Source organism: Lontra canadensis, unplaced genomic scaffold (genome assembly GCF_010015895.1).
Source record: "Lontra canadensis isolate GAN:19392208 unplaced genomic scaffold, GSC_riverotter_1.0 scaffold2, whole genome shotgun sequence".
In the NCBI taxonomy this organism is placed as follows: domain Eukaryota; kingdom Metazoa; phylum Chordata; class Mammalia; order Carnivora; family Mustelidae; genus Lontra; species Lontra canadensis.
The window spans coordinates 21,418,869-21,446,019 of record NW_022630996.1 but is presented as its reverse complement, the minus strand read 5'-3'; the positions used below and the strand labels follow the sequence as shown (position 1 = coordinate 21,446,019).

Genomic DNA, 27,151 nt, shown 5'->3' with positions numbered 1-27,151 from the left:
TTTTTTTTTTCATGCTATGGTAAATTGAATTGTTTTCCCAGTATCATTTTTGTTTCGTTTACTGATATTATATAGAAACATCATCAATTTTGTACATTACTCTTGTGTTCTGCAACTTTGCTGAATTCACGTATTAGTTCTAATGTTTTCTTAAAGTATTCATTTGGATTTTCTCTGTATAGGATAATACCATCTGCAAATAGAGATAGTTCTATTTCTTCCCTCCAAATCTGGATATATTGTATTTCATCTTCTTGCCTAACTGCCCTGGCTAGACCCTCTGGTACAAGTTGAGTAGAAGTGCCAACAGCCTCATTTTCTTGTTTCTGATTTCAAGGGGAAATCTTTCGGTCTTTAAGTAAGTTGTGATGCTGACTATGAGTTTTTCATAGATGTTCTTCATCAGGTTGAAAAAGCTCCTTTCAATTCCTAGTTTGTTGAGTCTTTTTTATTACAACAGGGTATTAAATTTTGTTAAATGCTTTTTCTGCCCCTAATGAGGTGATCATGTGGACTCTGAATTAATCTTATTTCCTTTTACAAACACTCAAGAGAAAACTATAAAAAAATGTCATTTACTAGATAAATCATAATTTTACTGAAAAAACATTGAACAGAATTATTGCAAAGGCTTATAGATGGGTAATCTAAGAGTATCTAACTGAATCCATTTGAAAAATACAAAAATATAACTTTGTGAAAAAATTTTTCTTACTAAAAAGATAAAAGTTTATCTGCTGATCATAAGAAAATATATTCTTGTAAGAAAAAAGTTGCACAATAAATTAACATACAGTACAATCATCACTTTTGCATACACATGAAGAAATACATGTAGAATTATTAAAGTTTTCTGGTAATTACTGGCATCTCCTGTTCCAGATGTTTTCATATTAAAATAGAGACTTATATTTTAAAAACATCATTGTATTGACTGACTCAAAAAATATCAAGCTTTGTATTTCAAAGTAGCACATTAGCAAGTAGGTTTGTTGCACAAATGTTCAGAGCTGTGTTGCCTGGGAAGATAAAAATAAGATATAATTCTTAATTACAGTTTAATTGTGCTCTGTGTTGTATATATAATGCCTTCTGCTTTAATTCGCTCCAATATTGGTCCATAGATGTCCTTTGAAAAGGGCCCCATCAGGCCTTTAGCTTTAATTTCACCTAGAAGAAAATAAATTTGTAGTTACCATTTTAAAGGTATTATTGAGGTTCATTTCCACAGCAAGAGTCTCCATATCACAAACAGGGAAAGGTGTTAACTGTAGATTGAAAGCAGAGCTGGACTAAGGGATAGTATCAGAATTTGTATTTAACTGTATTAACTATTGCCAAAATGATCAGAGAATCAAGTGTAGTAAGACAGAAAAGTAAACCTAACTTGTCTGCTTTATTTGCTGATGCTTTAAAAAAAAAAAAAAGGGCAAAACACCAACAGAATGAATTGAAACCAATCTGATTATCTGGGCACAGGCTTTTGTCAAGATGACTGAAACAGAAAGTCTGAGTAGTTTCCTTAAAGCCCGTGATGACCTCACCCCTCATCACCTCTTTACTCTGGTTCCTCAATAACTAAGTTATTCAATCATTTAATCAATATAAGGTCATTTAATTTGATATTAGCTGATACGCTATTGTAGATACATTTTTTTCAGTATTTCACATTTAGTTGCCTGATGTTGTTATTCCCCTCACACACTCACAAGGGCCAAATGAAGGATTATACTCAGAGGTAATGCTTAAAGGGTACAGATGACCTCAAGGGGAGAGGGAAGAGTTAAAATTTGAATTCACCTCATTCAAAATATTTATTGAGTGCTGATAACATACTGAGAAATGAAGATTAATAAAACATGGTCTGTATTTCTGGGGATCTGGAAGCAAATACCCTCTGCTCTTTCAGTGTTAGCACCCCTAAAATATGAAGGGAAATGAAAGGAAGAAAGGAAGAGTTACCATTGCCTGGGGTATCATGTATGTGGTAGGAGCTCTATGTATTATTTCATTTCAGCATCACAAAAAAACCCCACAAACTATGAATTTGGATGACAATCCCCATTTTAAAGACAAGGGAGCTCTAGAGCTCAGATATGCTGAGTAACTTGCACTGCATCACGCTGCCATCTTGTGAATGAACTGAGCCAAAAATGGGTATAACTCTAAACCCCATGGCTTTTACTCACCATCAGGTGACCTTCCAGTCAAGTCAGTACTTAAACTTCGGAGACAGCTCACTTTTAGTGAACACCAGTCTCATACTCAAGAGCAATTATTTGATATCCAAGCACTGAATGACTTGGGGATGAATGGAGACAGAGTCAGATCTCCAAAAAAGAACTTACCATCAAGTAACATTTTGGCTGCCATGGCAGTGGGTAACCCCACAGTTTTAGCCATGGCTGAAAAGCCATTGATGTCCCCATAAACCACAAGATTGATAGTTTTATTTTCCAAATGTCCAGAAGGATGTCTGATTCCAAAACTGTCTCTCATCACAATCATATCTTTCTCTCCAGGGCCTTAAAATGAATAAACAGACATTCTTAAATGTCATTATCATTACAACTCCAATACTGAAATTCATCTGCTCCTACCCTTCTGCTCTCACAAGTTTCTCCTCCCATCATATGTGTTCCTTAAACAATTATCTATACTGTTCTTTAGCCCAAAGGCCAAGAGAAAAACTCAAGAAATGATAACTCTGGCCACGTTCCCTCGTCCAGGTTGGTATCACTGTTGCCTGACTATAGACATGAAAGTGCCCACTCTTACCCCAAAAATGTCCCATCAGCATTTTCCTAATGCATTAAAAATATTTATTTGTTCCTTTCCTATATCCCCCAAGTTCATTCCTACTTGATAGTTCTCTCATTCTTCCCTCAGGAAAAATAGCCCTAGTGTTCTTTCCTTCCTAGTATACTTCCCCATCCTTACTGGTTGGCTCCAGCCCTGCCCTCATATTCACTAGTGGCGCTGACTGCTTAGGATGCTGCTTCTGGGATGTGTAGCTAATACCCCATGGCCTACCATAGGAGAGTTTCCTGGCCAAATGTTTAGAGAGGGCATCCACCACAGACTCTGCTTGAGGGACTTGTTCATCCCCAAGTAAGCCCAACCTGAAAAGCACAAGAGGTAGCTGTGTTAGGTCAAGTCCTACACAAAATCCCACTTGGGAAGAAGAAGGGAGCTCTTTGGATTTTTATCCTGACAGGGAAGAATCAAAAGATGACAGTCCAAGTTATAGACTCTCCTATACTGTAAACAACAGTACAATAGTAATGTTTTAATATTTAGAATCATCAGACACCCCCCCCAAAGGCAGTGCTCCCTGGAGCTGAATTGACACACTATAAATCCACACTATTGTAAAACTTCTCGTGAGATTAATTTGCAGGTTAGTTCTCCCACATTAAGGAGACCAGCATAATGTGCCATATCTGTGTGAATGAACATTTTAAAGTAGTTGCAGAAGACTAGGAGACTCTCCTAAGGGAGAGAAAAAAACATCCCATCTTACTTGGGAACTGAGTAGTAAAGTGCCTCAAAATAAGTATTTCCCAAGTTATAACTGCCACTGAAGTTCTCTCTTTATCTACTTTTTATCCCCACATGAACACAGTATATGTGGCAATCTGTCTACAACAGGCCAACATTAGAGCAGCAAATTAATCAAAGACATTGTAAAATGTCTGGTTCTATCTTGACCCTTTTTGACTAGAAAAGACTGAAAAATCATTGATCTTTGTATTGATATTGAAGGAATTCAGTATTTTGCTCTCTAAGTCGACTGGTGGGTACCTACCATTCAGCAGCCTCCAGCTGGGTGTTGTCTCTTCCTAGTTTCTCAAAGACAGCTTCCTTGAGCACATCATGCTTGGAGGAGGGGGAAATCCCAACCAGATCACAAAGGAGTTCTTTCTGGTCATAAAAACAGAGATAAAATTCTCAGTTCCTAATAAATAATCAGTTGAGAAATTATCATATTAAGACATCTGATCACAAAGGCACCTCAAACTTTAAATTAGAAATGACTAGAAATAGTAAACTGTAATACTTACACATACATACACACACGTCTACACACTCACCCATCAATAAATGATATTCCGAACAGTTTTCAGCAATAAAAATGGGTCATAACATGAAACCATTACTAAACAGGTGGCACCATATTTACCATCACATTCTCTCCATTACTTTTTCACCCATTCTCCCTCACCCTCTAGTAGTCCATTTTGGTCAGGATCAAGAGGAAGGGACTCATTGCTACAGTTGCCAGTAGCAACCAGAGTTCTTTTGTAGGTTCAAGAGATGAGAAAGACCTTGCAGATAATAAAACCTCAAAGCAATAACACTTAAGCTATGGTCATAGCTTTTTCTACTTTCTAAACGAGACTTTTTTCCAGGATTTCAAGGGGGAAAGTTATGCTCTTGATTAAAGAAAAACAAACTGGTTCACGGGCCAAATTTGGCTCATCACCTGGTTTTGTAAAGAAAAATTTTATTAGAAGATAGCCATACTCATTTATGTATTTGTCTATGGCAGAATTGAGTACATATGGCTCATGAAACCTAATATATTTACAATCTAGTCCTTTACACACACACACACACACACACACACACACACACACACAAAATGTTTGCCAGCTCCTATTCTAAACTGTAGCTACCAAAATACTGCAACCACCCCCTAAGAATACCTGTACAAACCCTCCCAATCCAGCTGCCTCGAACTCGGAATTCACTCTATAGATGTTTATTAACTCCTGTCCCACCTGTATATTTATGGAAGGTAAAAAGATCTGGAAGGCTCTCAGATACATGGAAAACTGAATCTAAAGCAATGGCTAGCAAGAATGCCAAAATTAGCAACACTGATCTTTTTCTCCTTATAGTGAACTGCTGGCATTTCCACTGGAATACGGGCACACTGGTTCAAGTTGGATGACCAACTATTAACAGTTAACAGTAGGGGAACCTCTGCTTTACATTTAATTCCAAGTCTTCAAAGTCCCTTCCGACCTGGAGACTCTAAGATTTTAATGCAACACAAATACGGGCATCCATTCTGTAACTGAAAACTCAAATTACTCATGGCTAAAAATGACCAACGGAGAGAACTGATGGGATTTGGGGATAGGGAGTCCAGGCTGTGATGCCGCCAATAGCTCTTCTGGGATATCATTTGTAGGAGGCCCCAGTGTATCTCCTGTCACTGGGTGACCACTGTGGTCGACAAGTGGCAGAGCCCAGAGCCCAAATCCATCTCTTCTCAAGGCTGAGGGAGGGAGCAATCTAGTAGTACAAGCTGCTACAGGAAGTAAGCCCAGTGGGTCAGGCCCATGATCTCACCATCCTTCCACAACAAGGAAAGATAAGGGGTTTGGAAGGGTTAGGGTTTATCTAAGCCACAGGATAGGTACCTTTGCTAGTCCAAACCCAAGTGCAAACCTGAGCATTTCTGAAGAACCACAAACATGTAATTCTGGAGTCACTCACCCAAGTGAGAGGGCTGGCCTCAGGTCGAAGGGCAGGAAATGCATCTCTATTTATAAGACCCAGTTTTACAAATCCATTCAAAGCTTTGGCATACCCCTAAAACAAGAATTATTAAGTAGAATATGAAATACTTCCCTTCAAAGAAAAAAAATTTAGAGGAGTTTTATTGAAAAGAGGGACCCGTCCTTGTAATTCATATAAAAGACAGGCTGAAAGTAGTCATCTGACTTGCTTACTGGACGCAAACACCTCAGGTTCAGACCAGAATCAAGAGTGTCACAGCAATTCTGCTGCTTTACGTAACAGCTCTTCAAAGACTCGGATCTTTGCTTCTGTTTCTGGGCAACATGGGAGGGGTATTCCTGGCAGCAGAAGTGCAAATGTCCTCCTGTATTATGTACTTCCAGTTCAGCAGAATAGTATTTAATAGAACAGTTCCCTCTCTTATAATGGAAGGAGCTTGTAAGAATATTATACTCCCCCAAACAGATATGCTATTCTGCTGATTAGGAGCCACTATCCTAATGCATAGACCAGGAAGGGTAAGAGGTAGGAATCAGAGAGCTTCTTCTGAAATCACATGAATGTGAGGGAGGGGAGTCAACTTGTGACCCTGAGAATGGTGACAGAATCAATTTCTGTTGTTGTAAGCTACATGGTTTGCAGTAATTTGTTAAAACAGCCCTAGGAAACTATTACACTGATTGTCTTAAACTGGTCATACTTGTTACTACTCCTTTGTCATTAATCCTTAAATGTGTGGTGGACATTTGTGCTTATGCTCCAAGAATCTACACCCCATTTTGTGGTAAAAACATTTTAGATTTTCTTTGGGTAAAATGATGCTGACTACATCTTCAGTTTTAGGGACATGAAACAAAACACAAAAGCTATTTGGCATTTTTTATCCCACTGACCTCACGGGCTAAGGAGACAAAGATGGTATTTTTAACCATACTTTCTCATTCTCACTGGATTTGAACCAAAGAGACTGGGGATGCTGCCACCACAGTGCCTCCACGTAGAGCCTGGGACTGTGGTCAGCACTCAAAGGAAGAGATAAGAGGCGAAGAGAAACCAAGTCTCCATGAGGTCACCTGACCCCAGTCTCACTACACCTGAAGGTGACCCTTCACCTCCCCCGCCCCCGTGGCCCAACTCCTCATTAGTCAAAAGCTCTCTTTTGGCCTTCCTGAGTTGTCTCCTAAAACATTTGCTCAAAAGAGTTCTGAGAAAACAGACTCCAACCTGGTTTATTATCTTATTTTTGTTACCAAGATAAATTAAGCACACATATCACTTACATCAAAACAGGAAACATGTTTCATCTCAAATACAGCTGCTTACCTTGTATCTCAGCGTCCCCCGCAGCAAAGTGTGAGCTGATGGAATGCCATATATCTCAGCGTATTTTGTACTGTCTCTGTTAGGATAGCCTTCCAAATTCAACCCGGGGAAATAATCCATGGGAGTAACCGCATCAAGAAAGGAGATGCCCCCTGCAACATTCACAACCTGAAGAACAATGAAAAGGCACAATGGGGTTACAACACTGTGCTCCCCTGGGGACTTAACCTGGATTACTTGGATAAAAAATAAATCAACATTTTAAAAAAGCAACAGAGGATTTGAGAAAAAAAAGCTAATGAAACTACCATAATTGACATCCCATACTCAAGCTATTTCACTAACGATTCAGAAGGCCATGAATCTCCCAAGGTCTAAAATCGGACTTACATCTGGTAAGATGGTACTGAATTATGTCCCATTAAGGGTTTGCTTTTTAAATAAACAATAAGCTAAAAGAAACAGACACTCATTTAAAAAGCTGTGCTCGGGTAACAGTGGCATCTTCACTTCATTCTTCACTTACACACCCCTATGAATGCTGCCGGGCAACCAGTCTTGTACATTTCTGTCACAGCTCACATTAACGGGACACCTACTACCTATGTGCCACGATCACACTCATTGGGGAGGGAAGGAGAGTGATGAAGTTGCAGTCTCTGTCTTCATCCCTTCCTTCATTCACTGAACACACATTTACTGAATGTCCACCAAGTGCCAGCTGGGCTGGATCAAGCGCAAGGAGCTCGCGGCCTAGACTAGTCAGCCTACAGGCGTACGCTGGGGATGGCAGTGGGAGAGACGTCCCCTTACAGGAAAGACAGCACAGGAACAGACAGTGAAACTCAAAGTTAAGTGCTACCCATGGTCTTACTGCTGCTGAGAAATCAATTCCCAAGCTCTTCTGATTTCTCAGTAATCCTCTGACCCACTCCCTCCCTAATCTCACACTCAAAAGGCACACTCAAAGGGAAAAGCATGTTTTTCCCTTTGAGTCTGATGAAAGGACTAAAGTGTTCTTTGGGTGTGTGAGGTTTATGAGATGATGGAAAACATCTTCGTGTGATCAAATCAGGGCTGAGAATCTGGGGGCTGCTGGCAGAACTGGGTTTGTCCCTCCTGCACCACTGGAAACAGCTTCTGACCACGTGTCTGCAGCTGCACAGAACCACCCACGGGAGTCTTCTAGAAGCTCAATCCAATGAGCCCTGGAGCTTATGTATAGATGGGTTCTACGAGTGCCTTGTCCTGAGAAAGGAAAAGGAAAAGGCTGTGGAGGTGGCTGCAGGCCCAGGAGGGGTCAGGCCTTGGTGGCATGTCTGCAGTTAAAGGCTTAGGTTTGCAGAGCATCAAGCCCCACTACAACTCCAGGAGGGAGAAGCCAAAGGACGCCAAGGGCTTCTCATTTAACTTTCTTAGGAAACTCCGCTGGACTGCACAGTGAACACTTCCAGAGGGACCATTTCTGCCCTAGTGCTTTCACACTCATCTCTTCTATCAGAATAGTAAATTAAAAAAAAAAAAAAAAACCTAGTAAGAAGGCAAATGTTAACTTTTGGGGCCTCCACACACATCTTACTTCTGGAACTCATGGCAATTCTAAAGTTTGCTTATTTGTTTGTTTTTTTACTTATTAGGAAATAGTTTTAAAGAAAAATTCAGTAGAGACTACTATATTCCAGCACCTCACTAATCAGAAATAAATCAGCTGGTTCATAAGTTTATCATGAGGTCCTTGGAAGAAAAGAGGGAAATATCAGCTGAACAGTAATGATTTGCTTAGAGACTGACAGCTGCCAAAACAACTTGTCCCCCAAATTACTGGGTAATCGCTGTCATCTGGCATCAATACAGAGTTCAGTGGTATATCGTGGGGTTCACGAATAAGCCCTATCCTGTTTAATATTTTATTAATGGTTTGGATGAAGAAAGACATATTTATTTATTTGGCAGACAATATGCAGTTTTTTCTGACTCAACAGTGGTTCACTCCCAACACCCACTGTCGGCAGAAACAGTGGCCCATTACCCACTGTGGCCACAGGCTGCCCTAAGTCCAACTCTTCCCACACCCACACGTCTCCCAGCCACTGATGGACAGTAAGCTTGATTGATAAACTGACAAAACATTTAAATAAAGAAAATACAGGACTCATTCTGTGCCTGGTGCCTTATATATATTACCTTTAGTTCACACAAACCCATTTTTCAAAGGCGGAAACTGGGAGTCACCCAGAGGAGGATCTGAACCTGGTCTGACTCCAATGCCCATGTTCTTTCTACTAGACCATACTGTCCCCCTAATTGTGCTTATTTGTGTATCAGTATTTTGAGAAGGCTACTCGTTGACCAGGTGTGGCATTCCAGATCATGACACCGGTGATACACCAGCAAACTTCACTCAAAATGGACTGCAGGCAATGGAGAGCAGCGGCTCTTCCTACAAAGGAGGGCTGGGCGCTGCAGTCCGGGTAGGGGCAGGCAATGGGAAGAAAGCTACAAAACCTATCTCAGAGTTGTGTTTTCAGAGCAAGCAGAACCTGGAGAGTATTTGTCTTAGCAGGAGTGGCTTGGGAGAGGAGGCTGAAGGAGATGATGGCAAAGTTCTTGCCACGTTGCTCCTCGGTGCCACCAATGTTCCACTACCCTCAGAGAGGAGAGAACTAAAATACGTGGAAGGGAATCCTAGTTGCTAGAAACACCATCAGAAGTTAGAAGTTAAAAATGGTGCCAGCCGCTGGAACAATGAGCTACATCCCAGATCACAGGCCACAGCCTGAGTTGCTGGAAAAGTTTAAGCCTTCAACTTTAAACAGAAACCAGAGAGGTCACCTGACCCTCCATCATGAGTCCCTGAATCATATGCCTGCTCCGTGGTGGGGGTGACGGCGGCAGGGGGATGGACGGACAAGACTACAAGAGAAGCTTTAAGAAGTTTAACAATCTGGGTTGGGAGACAGACAGATGCACTTGAATTACTGAGCGAATAATACAGCATCCGGAAGCTTCTTACAGACATACAAAGTGTAGGAGTCTGGACAAAAGAATAGTGAATGGGGTCTGGAGTGGTCAGGAAAAGCTGCATCCACAAGAGGGAACTTGAGTGGGACCTTGAAAAAAGTATCATTTTAGCAAAGAAAAGCAAAGCATCGCGTTTTCTCTCAGCCTCCTCTGCAGTGTCAGGGAGATGCAAAAAGCATTCCTTTTTTACAAAAGGAGTTTGGGATGAAAGGGAGAAACTTCAAATTCAATACACACAACTTCTGCTGCCTGAAAATAACCTCTTGCTTTTCCACTATCGATTTCTTTACATAGCTAATTTCTGCTGGAGACTTACGCCCTGCTGGAGAACCCGCTGTTAGGCAGACTGCCATCTATGGGAGCCCAGTGGCCCCACTGCAAGGACCCCACACAGCCTTATCTTCAGACAAGGAACCCAAAGCTAAGAGAGCTTCACAGATGGTTCTAGTGCCACCCAGCTGGTCGTGGTAGAGTTAGAGCACCAAGCCAGGCCCACTAATATCAGAGCTCACACTCTTCCTCCCACACAGGCTGCACTCTGCTGACCCCTCCATGCTTATCACCTTCTCATTTATATGGCTTCCTGAAAACAAGCATTTGCCCAATGGAAGCAAGAATTTTCCCTGCATTCACATGTTAGTGTACACCAAACACGGGCTAGTCTCTTTTTCAGGACAGCAGGTGGTGGAAGATGCTGCTACCCGTGACAGGAGGCAGGCAGTGGATATAAGGATGTGCTTTGCAGAACATCAAGACTGTTTCAGGCCCAAACCTTCATGATTCTTAGAACTAGAGAACTGGGTGGGATATCGGTAGCCACATTACCATCAGGAGTTAGTGCCCAGTGGACCTTTACCATTGCCTGGACTTTGGTGGTGCCATGAGGGATGTCAGCACTTGGACCAGAACTCAGGGGTCCTGGTTCATATCCTGAAACACATGCATGTCTTTCCAGCATCAGTGTCCTGCCTGTTTGCTGGTGTTTTAAGTGCAGCTGGATACGGTCCTCCGGTTGCTAAATCGGCTCTTCTCAAATTCAGCTGCACATCAGAATCATTTGGGGAGTTTCTGAAGATCCCCAAACCTAGGCAAATCAGCATCTCTGGGGATGGGCCCAGTCCTCATTATTTTCTAAACTGCCTGGTGAGTCCAATTTGCAGTTAAGGCTACAATGTACACTCTATGCATTGTAAGCACAGAAGACCAGGACTGATAAGAATGTTCACTTTGGGGCTGCCTGGGTGGCTCAGTGGGTTAAGCCTCTGCCTTCAGCTCAGGTCATGATCTCAGGGTCCTGGGATCGAGTCCCACATCGGGCTCTCTGCTGGGCAGGGAGCCTGCTTCCTCCTCTCTCTCTCTCTCTACTTGTGATCTCTCTCTGTCAAATAAATAAAATCTTTTAAAAAAAAAAACGTTCACCTTGTATCTCGAGAACTTCTTTCGACTTACTCCTTTGAACACAAAATACGTTTAAATTCAGATACACTGGGAATTAATAATACTGCTGCTTGAATAATCTTTGTAAGACACACAGCTGATCCCATCCTGCGCCACTCCCTGCAGGGCGAGGGAGAGGTGAGGTGCCCAGAGCACAAAATTTCAAATGAAGCCGGCAGTCCAGTTACACCTGTTCTTCGGGGGAATCCTTCCTTACAGCTACGAGCATGAACTAGGAAGGCAAACCGCGTGCGCTCTGGACCCCACCTGTGCCACCTGTGGTCTCTGGGACTGTGGCTGAGTTAGCCATGCTTCCTTTGCTTCCTACTGAGTTAGCCAGGCCACCCACTGGGCAGTCGCAAGGATCAAATGCAGTTGGCGCTCAGCAGCAGGGAGGCAGCGTCCCTGTCCAGCCGGCACCTGCTTATCCTCCCAGGCTTAGCACATCTCCTGCGGCCAACTTTCTGCCCCATCCCCGCCAAGGTCACATCAACTGCTCTCTCCTCCGTATCCCGTGGCACTTTAGCTCCCTCTAAAACTTCTCCCACTGGATAAACTTAGCCGTTTATCCCAGTGCGTCTTACCTCCCATGAGGTAATCTGGTAAAAGAGAAAACACTTTGGGATCAGTCAGACCTGGGTTTGAATCCCAGCTGAAAGTCTGAGCATTCTCTTCGAGCCATGGCTTCCTTACCGCAAAATGATGAAAATAACACTGAATTCCAAGGGCTCTTGTATTCTGGCACATAGCAGCTGGGCGAGAAAATTAGTTTCTTTCCCTGATCCACTAAACCCTCCATTCCAAGAGCCACCCCCATTCCAGCTATGAGTCCTTCGAGGTCAAGGACTTCGTTCAGTGTGATCACCTTCGGCGCCTTGAACTCAGTAGGGTCTCAGCACATATTTAGGACCCAGTAAATGTTTGTCCTGCTGAAAGAAATCACAAGACAACCTGCATTTATACATGCAGACAAGCTGAGAAGTAAATTTTCAAACTGCAGGAACAACCTGGAAGAAGGTGAAGAAGAAAGAATGAGCATAGGCTTTGCTGGGAACAGCCGGCATACCACACTAACTGGAACAGAGAAGACCCACTGGGGAACACTGGTGGAGGAGAGAACGGAGGACACAGCACAGCCAATACCAAAGGCCTTGGTTTCAGGGAGGAGGGGTCTGGACTTTCTGAGACAGTTACTGCAGGTTTGTATCTCTAAAGCTTTGTTGGTAATCCTTTACCTTTCCATTGAGCAGGTAGGTGGCAGGCTGCATTATGTTCATCAGAACTCCCACTGGACTCCAGCTAAATTTGTATCTCAAAGGATTGTCTGAATGTTCAGGGGCTGGAAGCCCACCACAGTAGGAAATGTAAGATTCAATCTGAAAATAAGGGATGAAAGACAATGACAGAAATGGGATAAATGAGGTGAACTTGCTGCGTTTTTTCCCTGACATTTACAAAGGCTTTCAAAAGCCTTTCTTAAAGCCTTTAACCCTTCCTTAAAGCCAAACTCTATTTATTAAGTCAGTTATATTTATATAAATATATATATACATATCTGTGTATATATGCTATATATGTGTGTATATATACATAAAAACTTTAAAAAATTTTTTAAATATTTAAAAATTTTTTTTAAATCCACTGGATATTGTGACTAATATTTTGCTAGTTAAAAATCCAACTATTAATTCAATTCTGCTTGGTCAGTTCCTCCTGACTTTTGTGTTCAAATGATACATTTGATTATAATTTGATTATATATTTGTAATATATAGGTATAAATAATATTAGTAAAGAATTAATACATAATATAATTAATCTTTATATAAAACATAATTCTAGTTGACTTGATTCTATATGTGATTGCATACATGTTACATATATATAACCTAAAGTATTTAATCTGACTCACCACATTTTCATATCCAATAGTTCCTTCTCATGTATAAAAGATACTTTATATACCAAAGACTGAAAATATTCCAAAGAATTTTTCCCACTTTTAAAAGTTAAGCCTTTATCCATTCATAGATAAAGAAGATATGGTATATATATATACAACGGAATACCACTTAGCCATCCAAAAAGAAAAAAAAAAAAGAAAGAAAGAAATCTTGCCATTTGCAATGATGTGGATGGAGCTAGAGGGTATTATGCTAAGCGAAACAAGTCAATCAGAGAAAGACAATTACCATATGATCTCACTCATATAGGGCATTTAAGAAACAAAACAGATCATAGGGGGAGAGAGGGAAAAATAAAACAAGACAAAATCAGAGAGGGAGACTAACCATAAGAGACTCTTAACTATAGGATTAAGAGTTTGCTGGGGGGAGGAGTGTGGAGGGATGGGGTTGCTAGAGGGGAGAGGGATGGGGGGATGGGGAGATGGGCATTAAGGAGGGCATGAGATGTAATGAGCACTGGGTATTATATAAAACTAATGAATTACTGAACTCTACCTCTGAAACTAATAATATACTTTATGTTAATTAACTGAATTTAAATTTTAAAATAATTAAAAATAATAAAAAACAAATCAAGTGGGAAAAAAATAAAAATGATTGTTCTTAAGGCTACTTTAAAAAAGAATTAAAAAATAAAAATCAAACCTTACTATCTCCAAAAGCTGTCTAAAATCTTTCATTAAAACAAATGTTATAGTAGCATCTATTTCTCTAAAAATCTATTGTTAAGCCTTGGACACTGTTTTACCATACAGATATTTCTGCAGTTAAAGGATTTTACTAGAAACTTCTAGTCAAAGTATGAGTTAGAATATAGCAGCTTCCTTAATTAAAATTATAAAGAGACTATTCTGTACACAAAAGTCTGGACCTTTTAGTATTTTCCTAAATGGAAAGTATTTAGTATTTTAGAAAGTATCTAGTATTTAGTATTTTCCTAAGTGGACCTTTGGTTGTAAATTGGGCTCACCGTGGCTCCCACTTCCTTGGCCTTATCTATAGTTTCCATTGCCAGCATATGATCAAGACCAGGGTCCAATCCCAGTTCACCAATGACTGTGATGCCAGCATCTTCCACACTACAACAGGCAAGAAGGGGAGGGAGAAAAAGTTGGATATTAAATAAAAATAATGCCATGGAGCCACTTTGCTGAAAATGACTTGAAACTTACCTCTTTTCTAATTCTTTTAGTGCTGGTGTGATGTAGCTTGCAGTGATCATGTTAACTTTGCTTGTGATGCATGCCTTCGCCACAAGAGGATGCAATGCGTAAGGCAACAAGCTTAAAAACAGAGAGAAACTAATCAGAAACTTTTCCAACCCTACCTTTCAAAGTACCTTGAATTGAACTAAAGCTGAGACATCACTCTGATTATTCTGTGACCAATGACTCTTTTGAGAACTACAGAATAAATTCATCCTGTTATCACATTTAAAACCCTCCACAATTTGACCTTCACCTAATTTTTCCATTATTCTCCCTCTATCTTCTTCATAAACCATATACGGGAACCAAAGAAGTTATCATAATTCTCCACTCACAGCCTGTACTTTTCCAGCTCTGGAACTTTACTATTACTGTACCTTCTACTTGGAATATTATGTCCACCCACTCACCCCCAATCCAGGTCATACCCTACTTAAAGAATGTCTGAAAAGGCATCTCCGCCAAGAAGCTCTCCCAGATTTCCCCAAAGCCAGATATTATTCTGCATTCATTCAGCTATTTCTTTGCAACATTTAATGGAATTTATTCCATTCATCCTTATATTTCTATGATTTTCTGTCTTGGTTCCCCTACTAAAAGAGAAGGTACTTTTTCTTTTTCTTCCGTATTTCCCAAATGGTTATCAGGTTGATTAAACTAAGTCAAAGTGACCCAGATGTTACACGACAGAGTAGAATCTAAGAAAATCCAAAGAAGCAAAAAAGCTTTAATGGTACTGACCAGTGTAAAAGCTATCAAAATGGTTAGAAATCTATACACTAAGCAAAAAATGAAACTGTGTTCAAAATTTAACTTCAATTCAGTTTTCTTAAAAGTCTGGCTTTGGTGTTTTAATTTGGCACTAGGACTACACAATCACAAAAAATGAATTTCCATAAATGTTAATATAAATGAATACATTCATGTTCTATCGAAGGAATTATAAAACATCCTGTCAATTGCATAACAATATTCAAGTTCTATGAGCTTCATAGTACAATGAAAATATAAATACAACTATAAACATTATCACACTATATCACTGTGTTTGTCAAATTCATTTTTTCGAGGCCATCACTTTGCTAAACTTCAAACTATGCACGTATTAACCGATTATTATCTTGTCATATTTTGCTTCAGATTTAGTTTCAAATGTGCCTTATAATGTTTTCTTTTTTTTATGGAAAAAAAAAACAATGTTTTATTTAGGTACCTATACGTGGCAAAACAAACTCCCTTTGTTTTATACAGGAGGCTAGAACATTCCATTATGAATCATAATCATATCACTGACAGACAAGATCTATGGGTCACCAGTAAATTCTTGCTGAATAAAAATTATTGCACATTAAATTTATATAAATAGAATAACATTTTAAGTGCCTAAAGTGAGCCTATAATTTAAATACATCAAGAAATATTACACAAGTTCCCACACAAGATTACCTTTCCTACTGTATGTTTTTGAAACCTGTATTGTTTTGTGTTTTTTGTTTTTTTTAAAGTAGGACATCACAGAACTTCCTCCAAGATATCATTTCAATCTGATCTAACTATGAAAGTCACCTAATTATGGATGAGCAGGTAGTTTTTTTCTTCCATCTTGGAAAAATTGTATTCTAAGAATAAGTGACTATCCTCATCACTTTGGTATTTTAAAACCCAGTTTAATTATAGCGTACCCTCATGTAGCTCTGTACCTAGAAGTTACATCTGTATTTTTATCAGTAGTAAACATTATAGTTCAAGATCTGTTCCTCCGATAAAATTAAAAATAGTCATAAGGCTGGAGAATTTACTCATTTTCACTTAAGCTTTATAAGTCCAAACAACAAAAGAGCCACCAAAATATATGAAACACTAATACTTCTGACACACCAATTCCACCTCTAGATAAATATCCAACAGAAATGCGTATATGTGACAACCAAAAGACAAATACTAAAATGTTCATAGCAACACAATTCATGATAGTCAAATTCCAGAAACAATCTGAACATCCAACAGTCAAAGGGCTAATGAGGGTATATTCACACAATGAAATGATACATGGCAATGAGAATGAATAAACTATAATTACATGCAACAACACAAACAACTCTCACAATCACAGTACTGCAGAAAGAAGGCAGCCACAGATTAACATACTGAGTTGTTCCAATTGTACAAAGCTGAAAACTAGCAAGAAGTAATGTACACATGAAAGGCCAAGATAGTGCTTACCTTTGAGGGATGGGGCTAATAGTGGTAACAGACACACGGAGGGCTTCTGGGGTACTGCTATTCTGTTTCTGGATGTGGATGATGGTTATGAAGTGGGTTCACTGTGAAAATTGACTGAACTATATACACTTAGGATCTGGGCATTTTTCTGGGTACATACTTCAATTGAAAATTTACTTAGAGAGAGAAAATAAGGAGAGACATAACAATAACAACAGTACATGGCGATCATCTCCTCCTAGATACTAACCTGATGACAAGATCCTGTTTTGCCACCAAGGAGCTCAACTTCTCTTCTTGTTTACTAATGTCCACGCTAATAGGATTAATATTATATTTCTTGCCTAACTGTTCGATTTGGTTCTTCATGTCAGAGCCTATTTCGAGGATACAAAAGTCCAGTTTTTAGATTACTCTTCACTAGTCAGAGAGTAAAACACAGTTTGACATCTCCAAAAATAATTTCTCAAAGTTTAGAAACAAGATAGTCATCTAAAATTCACGGAGTAAGCATGCACTGAAATCAGTTTCCCTTCTTCTTCTTTAAAAATCAGGGCTTATTTACCTACTGTGATTTCTATCTTGTTATCTCTTGACAGATATTCCAACACAGGTTCAGATACATAACCAGATCCAAGAACCAAGACCTTTTTCTTGGTGCCCATTGAAAGTGACTGAGCAAGTTCCCTATAAATAAAAGAGGGGAAGGGGAGAAAAACTGAACAACAAAAACATATTTAAATAACAAAATCTTGCTGTCCCACAAACAAATCAAACCTTAGACTATGAAGCAATATTTCTTACAGTAAGAACCTCAACAGGAGTTCCCCAGACCAACACTTTTCATTAATTATTTTAGATTTTGTACAATGATTAACAGACCTGACTTCTCTGAGGTATACATCCATAGATTTCCATGAATTCCCAACCACTGGTGAGATGCATATGAAGGACCACTGCCTGGCTTACCCACAATTGAGTATCTTGGTTTCACACTTTATCCTTCCACGGGACGTGATTCAAAATCATGCCAGGGGCTATGCATCAGAAACCTTACTCCTCACAATTTAAGGGGACAACAATCTGAGAAGGAGATTATTATTTGCCATATCAGGCATCGTTTTGTCATTTGTCATTAGGGTCACTTGAAAACAATTAAAACCAGACTTTTGAAATCACAAATGCCATGGGTTAAATATAAAAATTTAAGATGAATTACTAGGCAGGATTTTAATGCTTGAACAATTTATTCTGTTGGAATCTGTCCCTTCCTGACAGATTAACTCTCTGCCTTTCCTACAAGATATAACCTCCAAGACCATGACTGTCTTCAACAAACTTTGTCTTAAATATGGAAGATATTCATTAAAACTCTGTTCAATCAAATTCACAGATATCGATGCAAGACCATGGGAATGGCTTGGTGCCAGGGACAGAAACAGAAGGCTCTGTTGTTGCAATCTTTTTGGGCAAGATGTCCTCAAACTTTAACCTTTCCATTAATTCTAAGTGAATAAAAATAAATTTAAATACAAAATGTCCCTGCTCCTCTTCACCCTCAACATTCATATTACTGATGAAGTGAGTCTCCTTTAACCTCCTCCCCATCCATTTCACCCCACAGAAAAGAACACAATTATTTGTTCTTGTATATGTTTTCTAACAACATTTTCTATAGTTTATGTAATTAAATTATATTCTTTTGATGTCCAAAAACACAATGTTCAAAATACATTTTTAAAAACTCGCTCTTAGATTTTAATTCCGTCCACCCCATCAGCTATTTCAAACACTCAAAGTTAATAATCACTGTGCTATGTGATGAAGAGAATATTCAGATAAGGCAGATCTTTAAGATCACTTAAATTTCCTTTCAAAATACAACCTTCCTTATCGGTCTCCTGACAGAGATTCCACCAGGAAGGAGGTAGCAAGTCCTAGTAGACTTGCTGCTACAAGAAATATGGAGTGTAAGAGTGAAAACATCATCGTGACCAGTCATGTTAGACATGTTATTAGGATTAGTAATATAAGAGATCATCAGATAGTAAGAATCAAAAGACACAGAGAGTTATGAAAAATGAATATATGTGAAGTTTCCCCTATAAGAAACACTCCTACAGGACTATAGTGCTAGCCAGTTTAAAAAACAAAAACAAAAACAAATCTCTCTCGGTATCTTATGCCAGAATATTTCACCGACACATCAAAAGTAACTGTAAGAAAACGAACACAGATGGACCAGCACAGAAGTAAGTATACTTGATCGAAGCAGATCTCTTTATTTACTTCTTACAGATAGAAGAGCTGAGAAAGAAGATAAGGCAGTTTGTTCGCTTCTTTTTAATTGTCCCACTCTGGTCTCTCCTGAGAATTCAGTGCATGGGTTATTTTGTTAAATGTGAATAGACCAATGGAGCAGACATAAACATAAATCAAGTACAATCAGCTGAAGAGGACCAGACCATTCCAAAGAAATGTCAATGTTTTCAAACTCTGAGTAGTAAAATCAATTAAGAAAACAAGGGCCTTAGCTAAGTACCTTTCTAAGAGAACTATTCTCTTGGGTACATTTACCACATTACTGTTTGGCACCTTCCTCCTAAGAAGAATTCCCAGGGAAAACTGACCTCTCACCATTTTCTTTCTTCACTACTTCTCTTCATTTCTAAATAAGAGACCATTTGCCTAAACATTATACTAAACAAAATAGAGTCCAAACCCTCAACTAAAAATCAGACTGAAAGCACCACAGGAAGGGTTAGCGTGCTTATTTTCTTTGAGAAAATAGCTGAGACATAGCAATATGCAAAATGCTAGCGAAAGAACAAGAGGTTACCCAAAAGACAACTTTTTAGACTCCTGCTGGCTTACACCTGAGTCTACACAGGAATTTAGCAAGCCAAAATGATGTTCAGAGAAAAATAATTCCCACTGGTTTCAGCTAGTCACATAGTTTGGATTTCCTGTATCTAAAGACATTTTCAAAATTGTGTAAACCTAGTATCATGAACTCATAAAGAAACATTTAAAAATACTCAAAAAAACCAAGATAGGAATAGTGCTTACCTGCTCTCTCGGAGTTTCTGGATATATTTATACTTATCAGTCAATACACCATTGGATGTAATCACTGCCTAAATGTGTATGACACAAGATATTTTAGTGTCCATATATTACACCCACAACAGGGGCTCATGTAACAAAGATGGAGAGAGGAAGGGAAAGGAAGAGAGTGAGAGAGGATGGTAGTGGAAAAAATACAACCATGGAAAAAACTATTTTCATAACTTACGTCTCGTACCACAGGAGAAAAATTCTGACTTTCAAGAGGCTGTGTTGCATCTGATAATATCTGAAAGGAAAATGAGACTGGTAAGAGATAAATGACATTGCAGAGAAGATCTTAGTGTTTATTTCCATATTAAAATATTAGTCAAAGGAAAAAAAGAATTTATAGGAGTTTTCTGAAGATCACTGAATACAAATAATTGGTAATAGAAGTCTACAAGCAACGAATTGTCCCTCAAGAACCTACAATTTCAGCACAAGTCCCAATTTTAAAACTAAAACTTGATTACAATCATCTTTGCTTGTTAAAAACACTAAATGGTTTATCTTTCCCCAACAGTTTGATGTGTCATATTGAACATGCTGGCAAACATCACCACAAGTTTTACCCACTCCAAGGGCCTGAATCCCACCCCAAAGGTTCACACTGTTCTATCAGAAGAGAGAATGGGCCTTTCAGACAAAAAGCCATCAACCCTGCAATAGGGAGTCTCCCTCAGGTCCATACGGTTCTATGTATAGGCACATCAGCATTTCAAAAGCATCAAGAAAAAAGTAGACCTCAAAGAGTCATGCAGTCTTCCCATTATCTCACAAGAATGAGTCCCATGGAAAACAACAAAAGCCACATCTCTCAGATTAACACCCACCATCCTTCTAATCCTCCTCTTTTCTTCCAAGGTATCCAACTCCTGAATAGACTACCTAGAGTAAAGTTCATGTCAGTTAGTAGTATTGCTTCTGATGGTCAGGACCTTCGGGTCAATGGGACAACCATTCCCTCCTTACCCTTGTAGATTAAAGTCTAGAGCGGTCACCCAGCTGAGAAAGAGCAAAATGTACCTACCAGATACTGGCAGATAAATATTTATTTACTGTATTAAAATAAGTATCAGGGGCACCTGAGGGGCATAGTCAGTTAAGTATCCAACTCTTGGTTTCAGCTCAGGTTGTGATCTCAGGATTGTGGGATAGAGACTCCTGTCAGGCTCTGTGCTCAGCATGTAGTCTGCTTGAGATTCTCTCCCTCTGCCCCTCCCACTCATGTTCTCTCTCTGTAAAACAAATAAATAAATCTTAAAAAAAAAAAAAACAAATATCAAAACTACTTTCATGTGTCTAAAGCATACAACACTTATGCTATCTATTCCGGGCATATGGGCATTTTAAAAAAGATATCTATCTATAAGACTGGTAGGGCATCTTTGGGGAAGCTCATGGAATTGGCACAACTGGTATCCTCCACTGCTTCTTTCACCCAACCACCTATGACTATTCCCTCATCAAGATGAATCCCCCACTTACCAACCCCGCCTCCTACCAGGAGCCATCAGCAAATAACAACATGTGATTCGAATTTTACTTGGCATATGGCTAAACTACTGAACTCTTGTATATCCTTCCATTTTCTCTACTGTTTATATGTAATTCTGTGGCCTTACTCAGGTCTTTCTGAGTCCAGGGGAACTACCTCCCACCTCTCTCCTTCCATTTATCTTCAATCTAAAACACAAACCTGATTGTTTCTTCTGTGTCTATTTAAAATAATCCAGTAGCTTTCTAATACCCTCAAGATCCAGTCTCTATTTCCTTATGTGGCCCCCCAGACTTTCCTGCAGTCTGTCTCTGCCTCTCCAATCTTAATTCTCCCTTCTGTCTCATACCCAAAACTCTAGTCCTATCAATCAGACTAACGCTCATCTGCATTAGCATTCCCATGCCTCTGTACTATAGCATGTGGGTGCGTCACATGCGATGCCTCTGCATGGAACTCCCACTCTTCATCCTCCAAGATACAGCTGAAGAACTGCCTCCTCTGTGAAGCCTTTATCAAAATCCGCCCATAAGCAGACTGAAGCTAAGAAGTGCACTTGGCGTCTTGCCTGTGCAATAAAATGGTAAATATTCAATAAATATATAAAAGGATATATGCAATAATTGCATGGATTTTTTATCCCAAGAAAATGAAATAACTATCTTGAGTCCACCCAAAGAAAGGCAAACAGGAAAGACAACAAAAGGCTGCCGAATGACTGCATTTAACTTGCTGGAATTCAACCATGACAAAAGTGCAGGCACAAGGGTCCTTGTCACTTTCACATATACCACCTTTGAGAGCTCACCACTTTTTCCTAAATCAATTTCAAGCTCTTTATGCTGGTGTCAAGACCCTTTCCAATGTAGAACCAACATACTTCCCTTTACGTACCTTACTTCACAGCTCACAGAAACCCTCTGTTAAATTAACTCCCACCTTTGCTCTCCTGTCTCCATCACATGCCTCTTATTCCCATGCAAATGAACAGATCCGATACATCTGTCAAGAGCCAAATCAAATATCACACCTTTCATAAAACCTTTCTGGACTTTACCGAACAAGACTTCATTACTTCCATAACTTCATTAGCATATTTCCCTCCATAACTTCATTAGCATATTCCTAATGGCTGTCATATTCCACCTTATGACAGGGTTGCACACTTGTCTCATCCCTTCCTAGACCTCATGCCTCTATAGATCAGAAGGTGTATTTTAATTTTCTTCATCCATATGTGTGCCTTGTTCCAGCAGACAAAAAGTATGTAAGTAATTCAAGTGAAACAAACTTCTCTATTGGTTCAGATATGATAGCCTTTAATGCCACAGGGTCTGAACCTTACGTCAAAAAGGAAAATCTAGGGGTAAAAGACAGTGCACATACTTTTTTTAAAAAAAGATTTTATTTATTTGAGAGAGAGAGTGGGGAGAGAGGCAGAGGTGGGGGGAAGAGGACAAGCAGAGCCCCCATGCAGGGCTCGATCTCACGACCCTGAGATCATGACCTGAGCCGAAACCAAGAGTCAGATGCTTAACCAAGATGAGCCACGCAGGTGCCCCGACAGTGCATATACTTTAAATACAGTTCCCATACAGTTATCAGAAGAGAACACAGACAACTTAATTTTTTTAGTTGTAAGCAGAACACACGTATCAAGACTACAATATAAAGCCATAAATTTTCAAAAATGTCCAGTGCTTAAAGACTGTGCTGACAAAGATGCCCCCAAGACAATCCCACCACACTGTTCAGAGGACTATCATGATGTATAAAAGGAAAAAGGTGTGACAATTTAGAGAAGCCAGCTTAGTCATCAAACATCTAAGCAATATCACCTGTCTCAGTCTGACCAAAAACCTCCAACACTTCACTGTCAGATAATTTTAACCTTCTCACATTGCCTAAGAGTCTATTAACTGCCAGTTTATGTAAGCAAAAACATACCACCTTTTTAAATGTACATTTTCTCTCCAGCAAAGGTGAATTAGTTTTTTCAGACCAATCTTCCCATTGAGTAAAACCAGGTAAAATGAAAAGCCTCAGTTTTTCGCTTCAAAGGGTAGATAAGACTTTTTTTGGTCTAGGGAAAATAGTGGAAAAGGAGGACCCTAAGCTCACCTGTTACCACAGACACAATTAGATGACAATCACATCAATTTAAATAACCCAGAAAATGACTTGAAGACTGGCAGAACAAACTCTCCACAGCTAAATGAAGAGAAGATGCTACATTGAAGAGGGTAGGAAGGGCTGAGATGAGGGGATTTGAAGGACGTTCCACAGGAGTGAGGGACAATACAGGCACAGGGAAGGGAGAGAAACAGACTTTCACATGGGGAAACCCACAGAGGAAAGATGAATCCCCATAATTTTTGCTTTTGAAAACTAGAAGGACTGAATTTTATAGCTTTTTATAAGCACCAGTACTTAAAACCTGGAACTTTAAAAATCTGCAGGATTTTTAAATCTCTGGGAGAGCGCAGAGGCCAAGATGAAACTGAGTCCCTACCCTGAAAGAAATAGCACAAGAAAAAGCCCTATTGAGATATAGCACAGAAGGAGCAGTTTAAAAAAATGCCTGGGGTATATGGGAGGAAGATATGTTTACTAATCTCAGAACATGTGCTGGGGGGCAAGGATCCACGGGAGACTTCTCCAGGAATAAAGACGCTGGCCTGCACTATTTCCCTGCCCCACCCCTCAACCTAAACACAAGCTACAAGCTGAAAGCAGCACAGGACCTACATTCCTACCTAACTTGATAACAGTTTGCCTACCCGTGTGTTCCCCTGTGGACACACTCCCTCAAGCCAGGCCTCAGCTCAATGTCTCCTCCCATGGAAGACCTTTGCAAGTTTTGGTAACACCCCGCAACTGACACCACAGTCTTCTGCAGATCAAGCCCCTCCAATACACTCTTGGTCTGAGCCCATCCAAAACAGTGCCACAAGGCCGCCAGCATGCGAGCAGCCCTGATGGACCAGCACCACTCCAAAGGGATGCCTGCCCCAGGGAGAGGGACAGAGAACTATACACACCAGCCAGACTGAACCCCAGCAGTGGGCTGGGAACAGATAGCTGATCTGACAGCAGGCCCCACAAAAGCTTTACAGAAGACAAAACAGGGAAAGCAACCTACACCTCAGTGCTACTGCATCTATGGCAAATGCCAGGTCTGACACCACTTAAACCCAAGGCATCCCCAGACCAACCTATTAATGTCACAGGGACCAAACACTGCCCATAATAGGCAGATAGGGCCATTGTAGATGATGACTGAAGAAAAAAGTGGCTCAGCCACAATAGCAGAGTGCACACAGCACATAGAGGAGACACCCCTGAAGTACCAGTTCTGATGTACAGGGAACACAGCACTGCAGGGCCTCTTCTTCATAAGGCCACTACTTTCAAGAGCAGGAAATGTAGCTGATTTTCCTAACACATAGCAACAGACACAGAGAGTTAGACAAAATGAGACAGAGGAATATGTCCCAGATAAAGAACAGGACAAAATCACAGCAAGATACCTAAGTGAAGTGGAGACTACCTAAGTAAGATGCTCTTGAGGAAGGAGTGGAGGGTTCAGTGAGACTCTTAACAAAGAGAGAGAAAACATAAAAGAACCAATCAGAAATGAAGAACTCAATAACTGAAATTAAAAATACACTAGATGGAATAAATAGTGGGCTAGAGAAAGCAGAAGAAAAGATCAGGGACCTAGAGAACAGAGTAATGGAAAACAATCAACCTGAACATGTGAGAGAATAAGTAAGAATACAAAATTAAAACAGCCTTAGGGAACTCAGTTACCCAATCAAGTATAGTAGTTATATTACAGGGATCCCAGAAGAAGAAAGAGAAAAAGGGACAGAAAATATATTTGAAGAACAGCTGAAAACTTCTTTCTTCTCGGGAAGGAAACAAAAATCCAGATCCAAGAGACATAGAGAATCCCCCAAAAAGTCAACCCAAGGAGATCTGCACAAAACCACATAATAAAATGGCCAAAAGTAGTGATAAAGAGAGAATTTTAGAAGCAGCAAGAGAAAAGAAAACAGTTACATATAAGGGTAATCCCACAAAGCTATCAGCAGATTTATCATCAGAAAGTTAGCAGGCCAGAAGAGAGTGGCATGATATATTCAGAGTGCTGACAGAAAACAACCTGCAGCCAAGAATTCTCTACCCAGAAAGGCTATAATTCAGAATAGGAGGAAAAATAAAGTTTTCCAGACAAACTAAAGGTAAAGGAATTCATGATCACTAAAACAGCCCTACAGGAAATGTTAAAGGAGACTCTTTGAGTGTGAAGGAATGACCATAAGTAGGAGTAAGAAAAGTAGGAGGCACAAGAGCAGTGAAATTAAGTATATCTATAAAAATCAGTCAAGGGACTCACAACATAAAAGGATGTAAAGTACAACTTCATGTACCTAAAATGTGGGAGGAAGAGGAGTAAAGAATGGGTTCAAACTTAAGCAGCCATCATTTTAATACAGACTACCATATGCAGATGTTATATACAAACTGAACAGGAACCAGATATCAAAAATCAGTAATAGATATGCAAAAAAAAAAAAAAAAAAAAAAAGAGAAAGGACCGAAGATCACCACTAAAGAAAGTCAACTAATCATGAAAAACCAACAGCTAACATCATACTTAATGGGAAAAAAATGAGAGCTTTTCCCTAAGGGTGGGAACAAGACAAAGGTGTCCACTTTCTCCATTTTTATTCAAGATAGTACTGAAAATACCAGCCACAGAAATCTAACAAGAAAAGGGGATAAAAGCCATCTAGCTTAGTAAGGAAGAAGTAAAACTTTCACTATTTGCAAATGACATGATACTATATATAGAAAACTCTAAAGACTGCCATAAGAAACTGCTGGAACTGATAAATGAATTCAGTAAGGTTGTGGGATACAAAAACCAATGTACAGAAGTCCACTGCATATCTATACACTAATAATGAAGCAGGAGAAACAGAAATTAAGAAAACAGTCCCATTTACAATTATACCAAAAGGAATAAAATATCTAGAAATAAATTTTAATGAGGAGGTGAAAGACCTGTACTGTGAAAACTATAAAACACTGATGAAAGAAACGGAAAATGACCCAAACACATAGAAAAATATTTCATGTTCACTGATTGGAAAGACAAGTATTGTTAAAATATTCATACTACCCAAAGCAATCTTCAGGTTTAATGCAATCCCTATCAAAATACCAACAGCATTTTTCACTAAAGTAGGACAAACAATACTAAAGTTTGTGTGGAACCACAAAAGACCCTGAGTGGCCAAGCAATGTTAAAAAAGAAAAACAGGGGTGCCTGGGTGGCTCAGTTGGTTAAGTTTCTACCTTCAGCTCAATCATGAATACATTCATGAATACATGAATACATGGTCCTAGAATGGAGCCCCGCATTGGACTCTCTGCTCAGCGGGGAGTCTGCTTCTCCCTCTGCCTCTCCCCGTGGCTTGTGCTCTCTCTCACTCTCACTCTTTCTCTCTCTCCAATAAATAAGGAAAATCTTAAAAAAAGAAAAAGAAAACTGGAAGTATGTCAACTCCAGATTTCAATGGATACTACAAAGTTGTAGTAATCAAAACAGTATGGTACTGGCACAAAGTAGACAACAGATCAATAGAACAAAAGAGAGAGCCTAAAAATAAACCCACAATTTTTACTCAATTAATCTTTGACAAGGGAGGCAAGAACACACTATGGGGAAAAAGTCTCAAACAAATCCTATTGTGAAAACTGAACAGCTACATGAAAAAGAATGAAACCGGACCACTTTCTTATAGCATATACAAAAATAAACT

The 27,151-nt window shown here is 39.6% G+C and overlaps 1 protein-coding gene across 1 annotated transcript in view; it reads right to left on the bottom strand.

Annotated features, from left to right (window-relative positions):
* The window catches only part of AASS (aminoadipate-semialdehyde synthase), a 52,259-nt gene continuing 25,108 nt past the window's right edge, over positions 1 to 27,151 (bottom strand). Inside the window, exons 12-24 of the mRNA XM_032870472.1 lie at positions 20,007 to 20,066; positions 19,781 to 19,848; positions 17,277 to 17,398; positions 16,962 to 17,088; positions 14,453 to 14,563; positions 14,251 to 14,359; positions 12,549 to 12,689; positions 6,856 to 7,023; positions 5,509 to 5,604; positions 3,809 to 3,924; positions 3,034 to 3,122; positions 2,349 to 2,525; positions 1 to 1,170 (exon numbers count right to left, since the gene is read on the bottom strand). Of these exons, the coding sequence (XP_032726363.1) occupies positions 1,052 to 1,170; positions 2,349 to 2,525; positions 3,034 to 3,122; positions 3,809 to 3,924; positions 5,509 to 5,604; positions 6,856 to 7,023; positions 12,549 to 12,689; positions 14,251 to 14,359; positions 14,453 to 14,563; positions 16,962 to 17,088; positions 17,277 to 17,398; positions 19,781 to 19,848; positions 20,007 to 20,066 (1,503 nt within the window). The 3' untranslated portion in view covers positions 1 to 1,051. The remainder of the gene's footprint in view (positions 1,171 to 2,348; positions 2,526 to 3,033; positions 3,123 to 3,808; positions 3,925 to 5,508; positions 5,605 to 6,855; positions 7,024 to 12,548; positions 12,690 to 14,250; positions 14,360 to 14,452; positions 14,564 to 16,961; positions 17,089 to 17,276; positions 17,399 to 19,780; positions 19,849 to 20,006; positions 20,067 to 27,151) is intronic.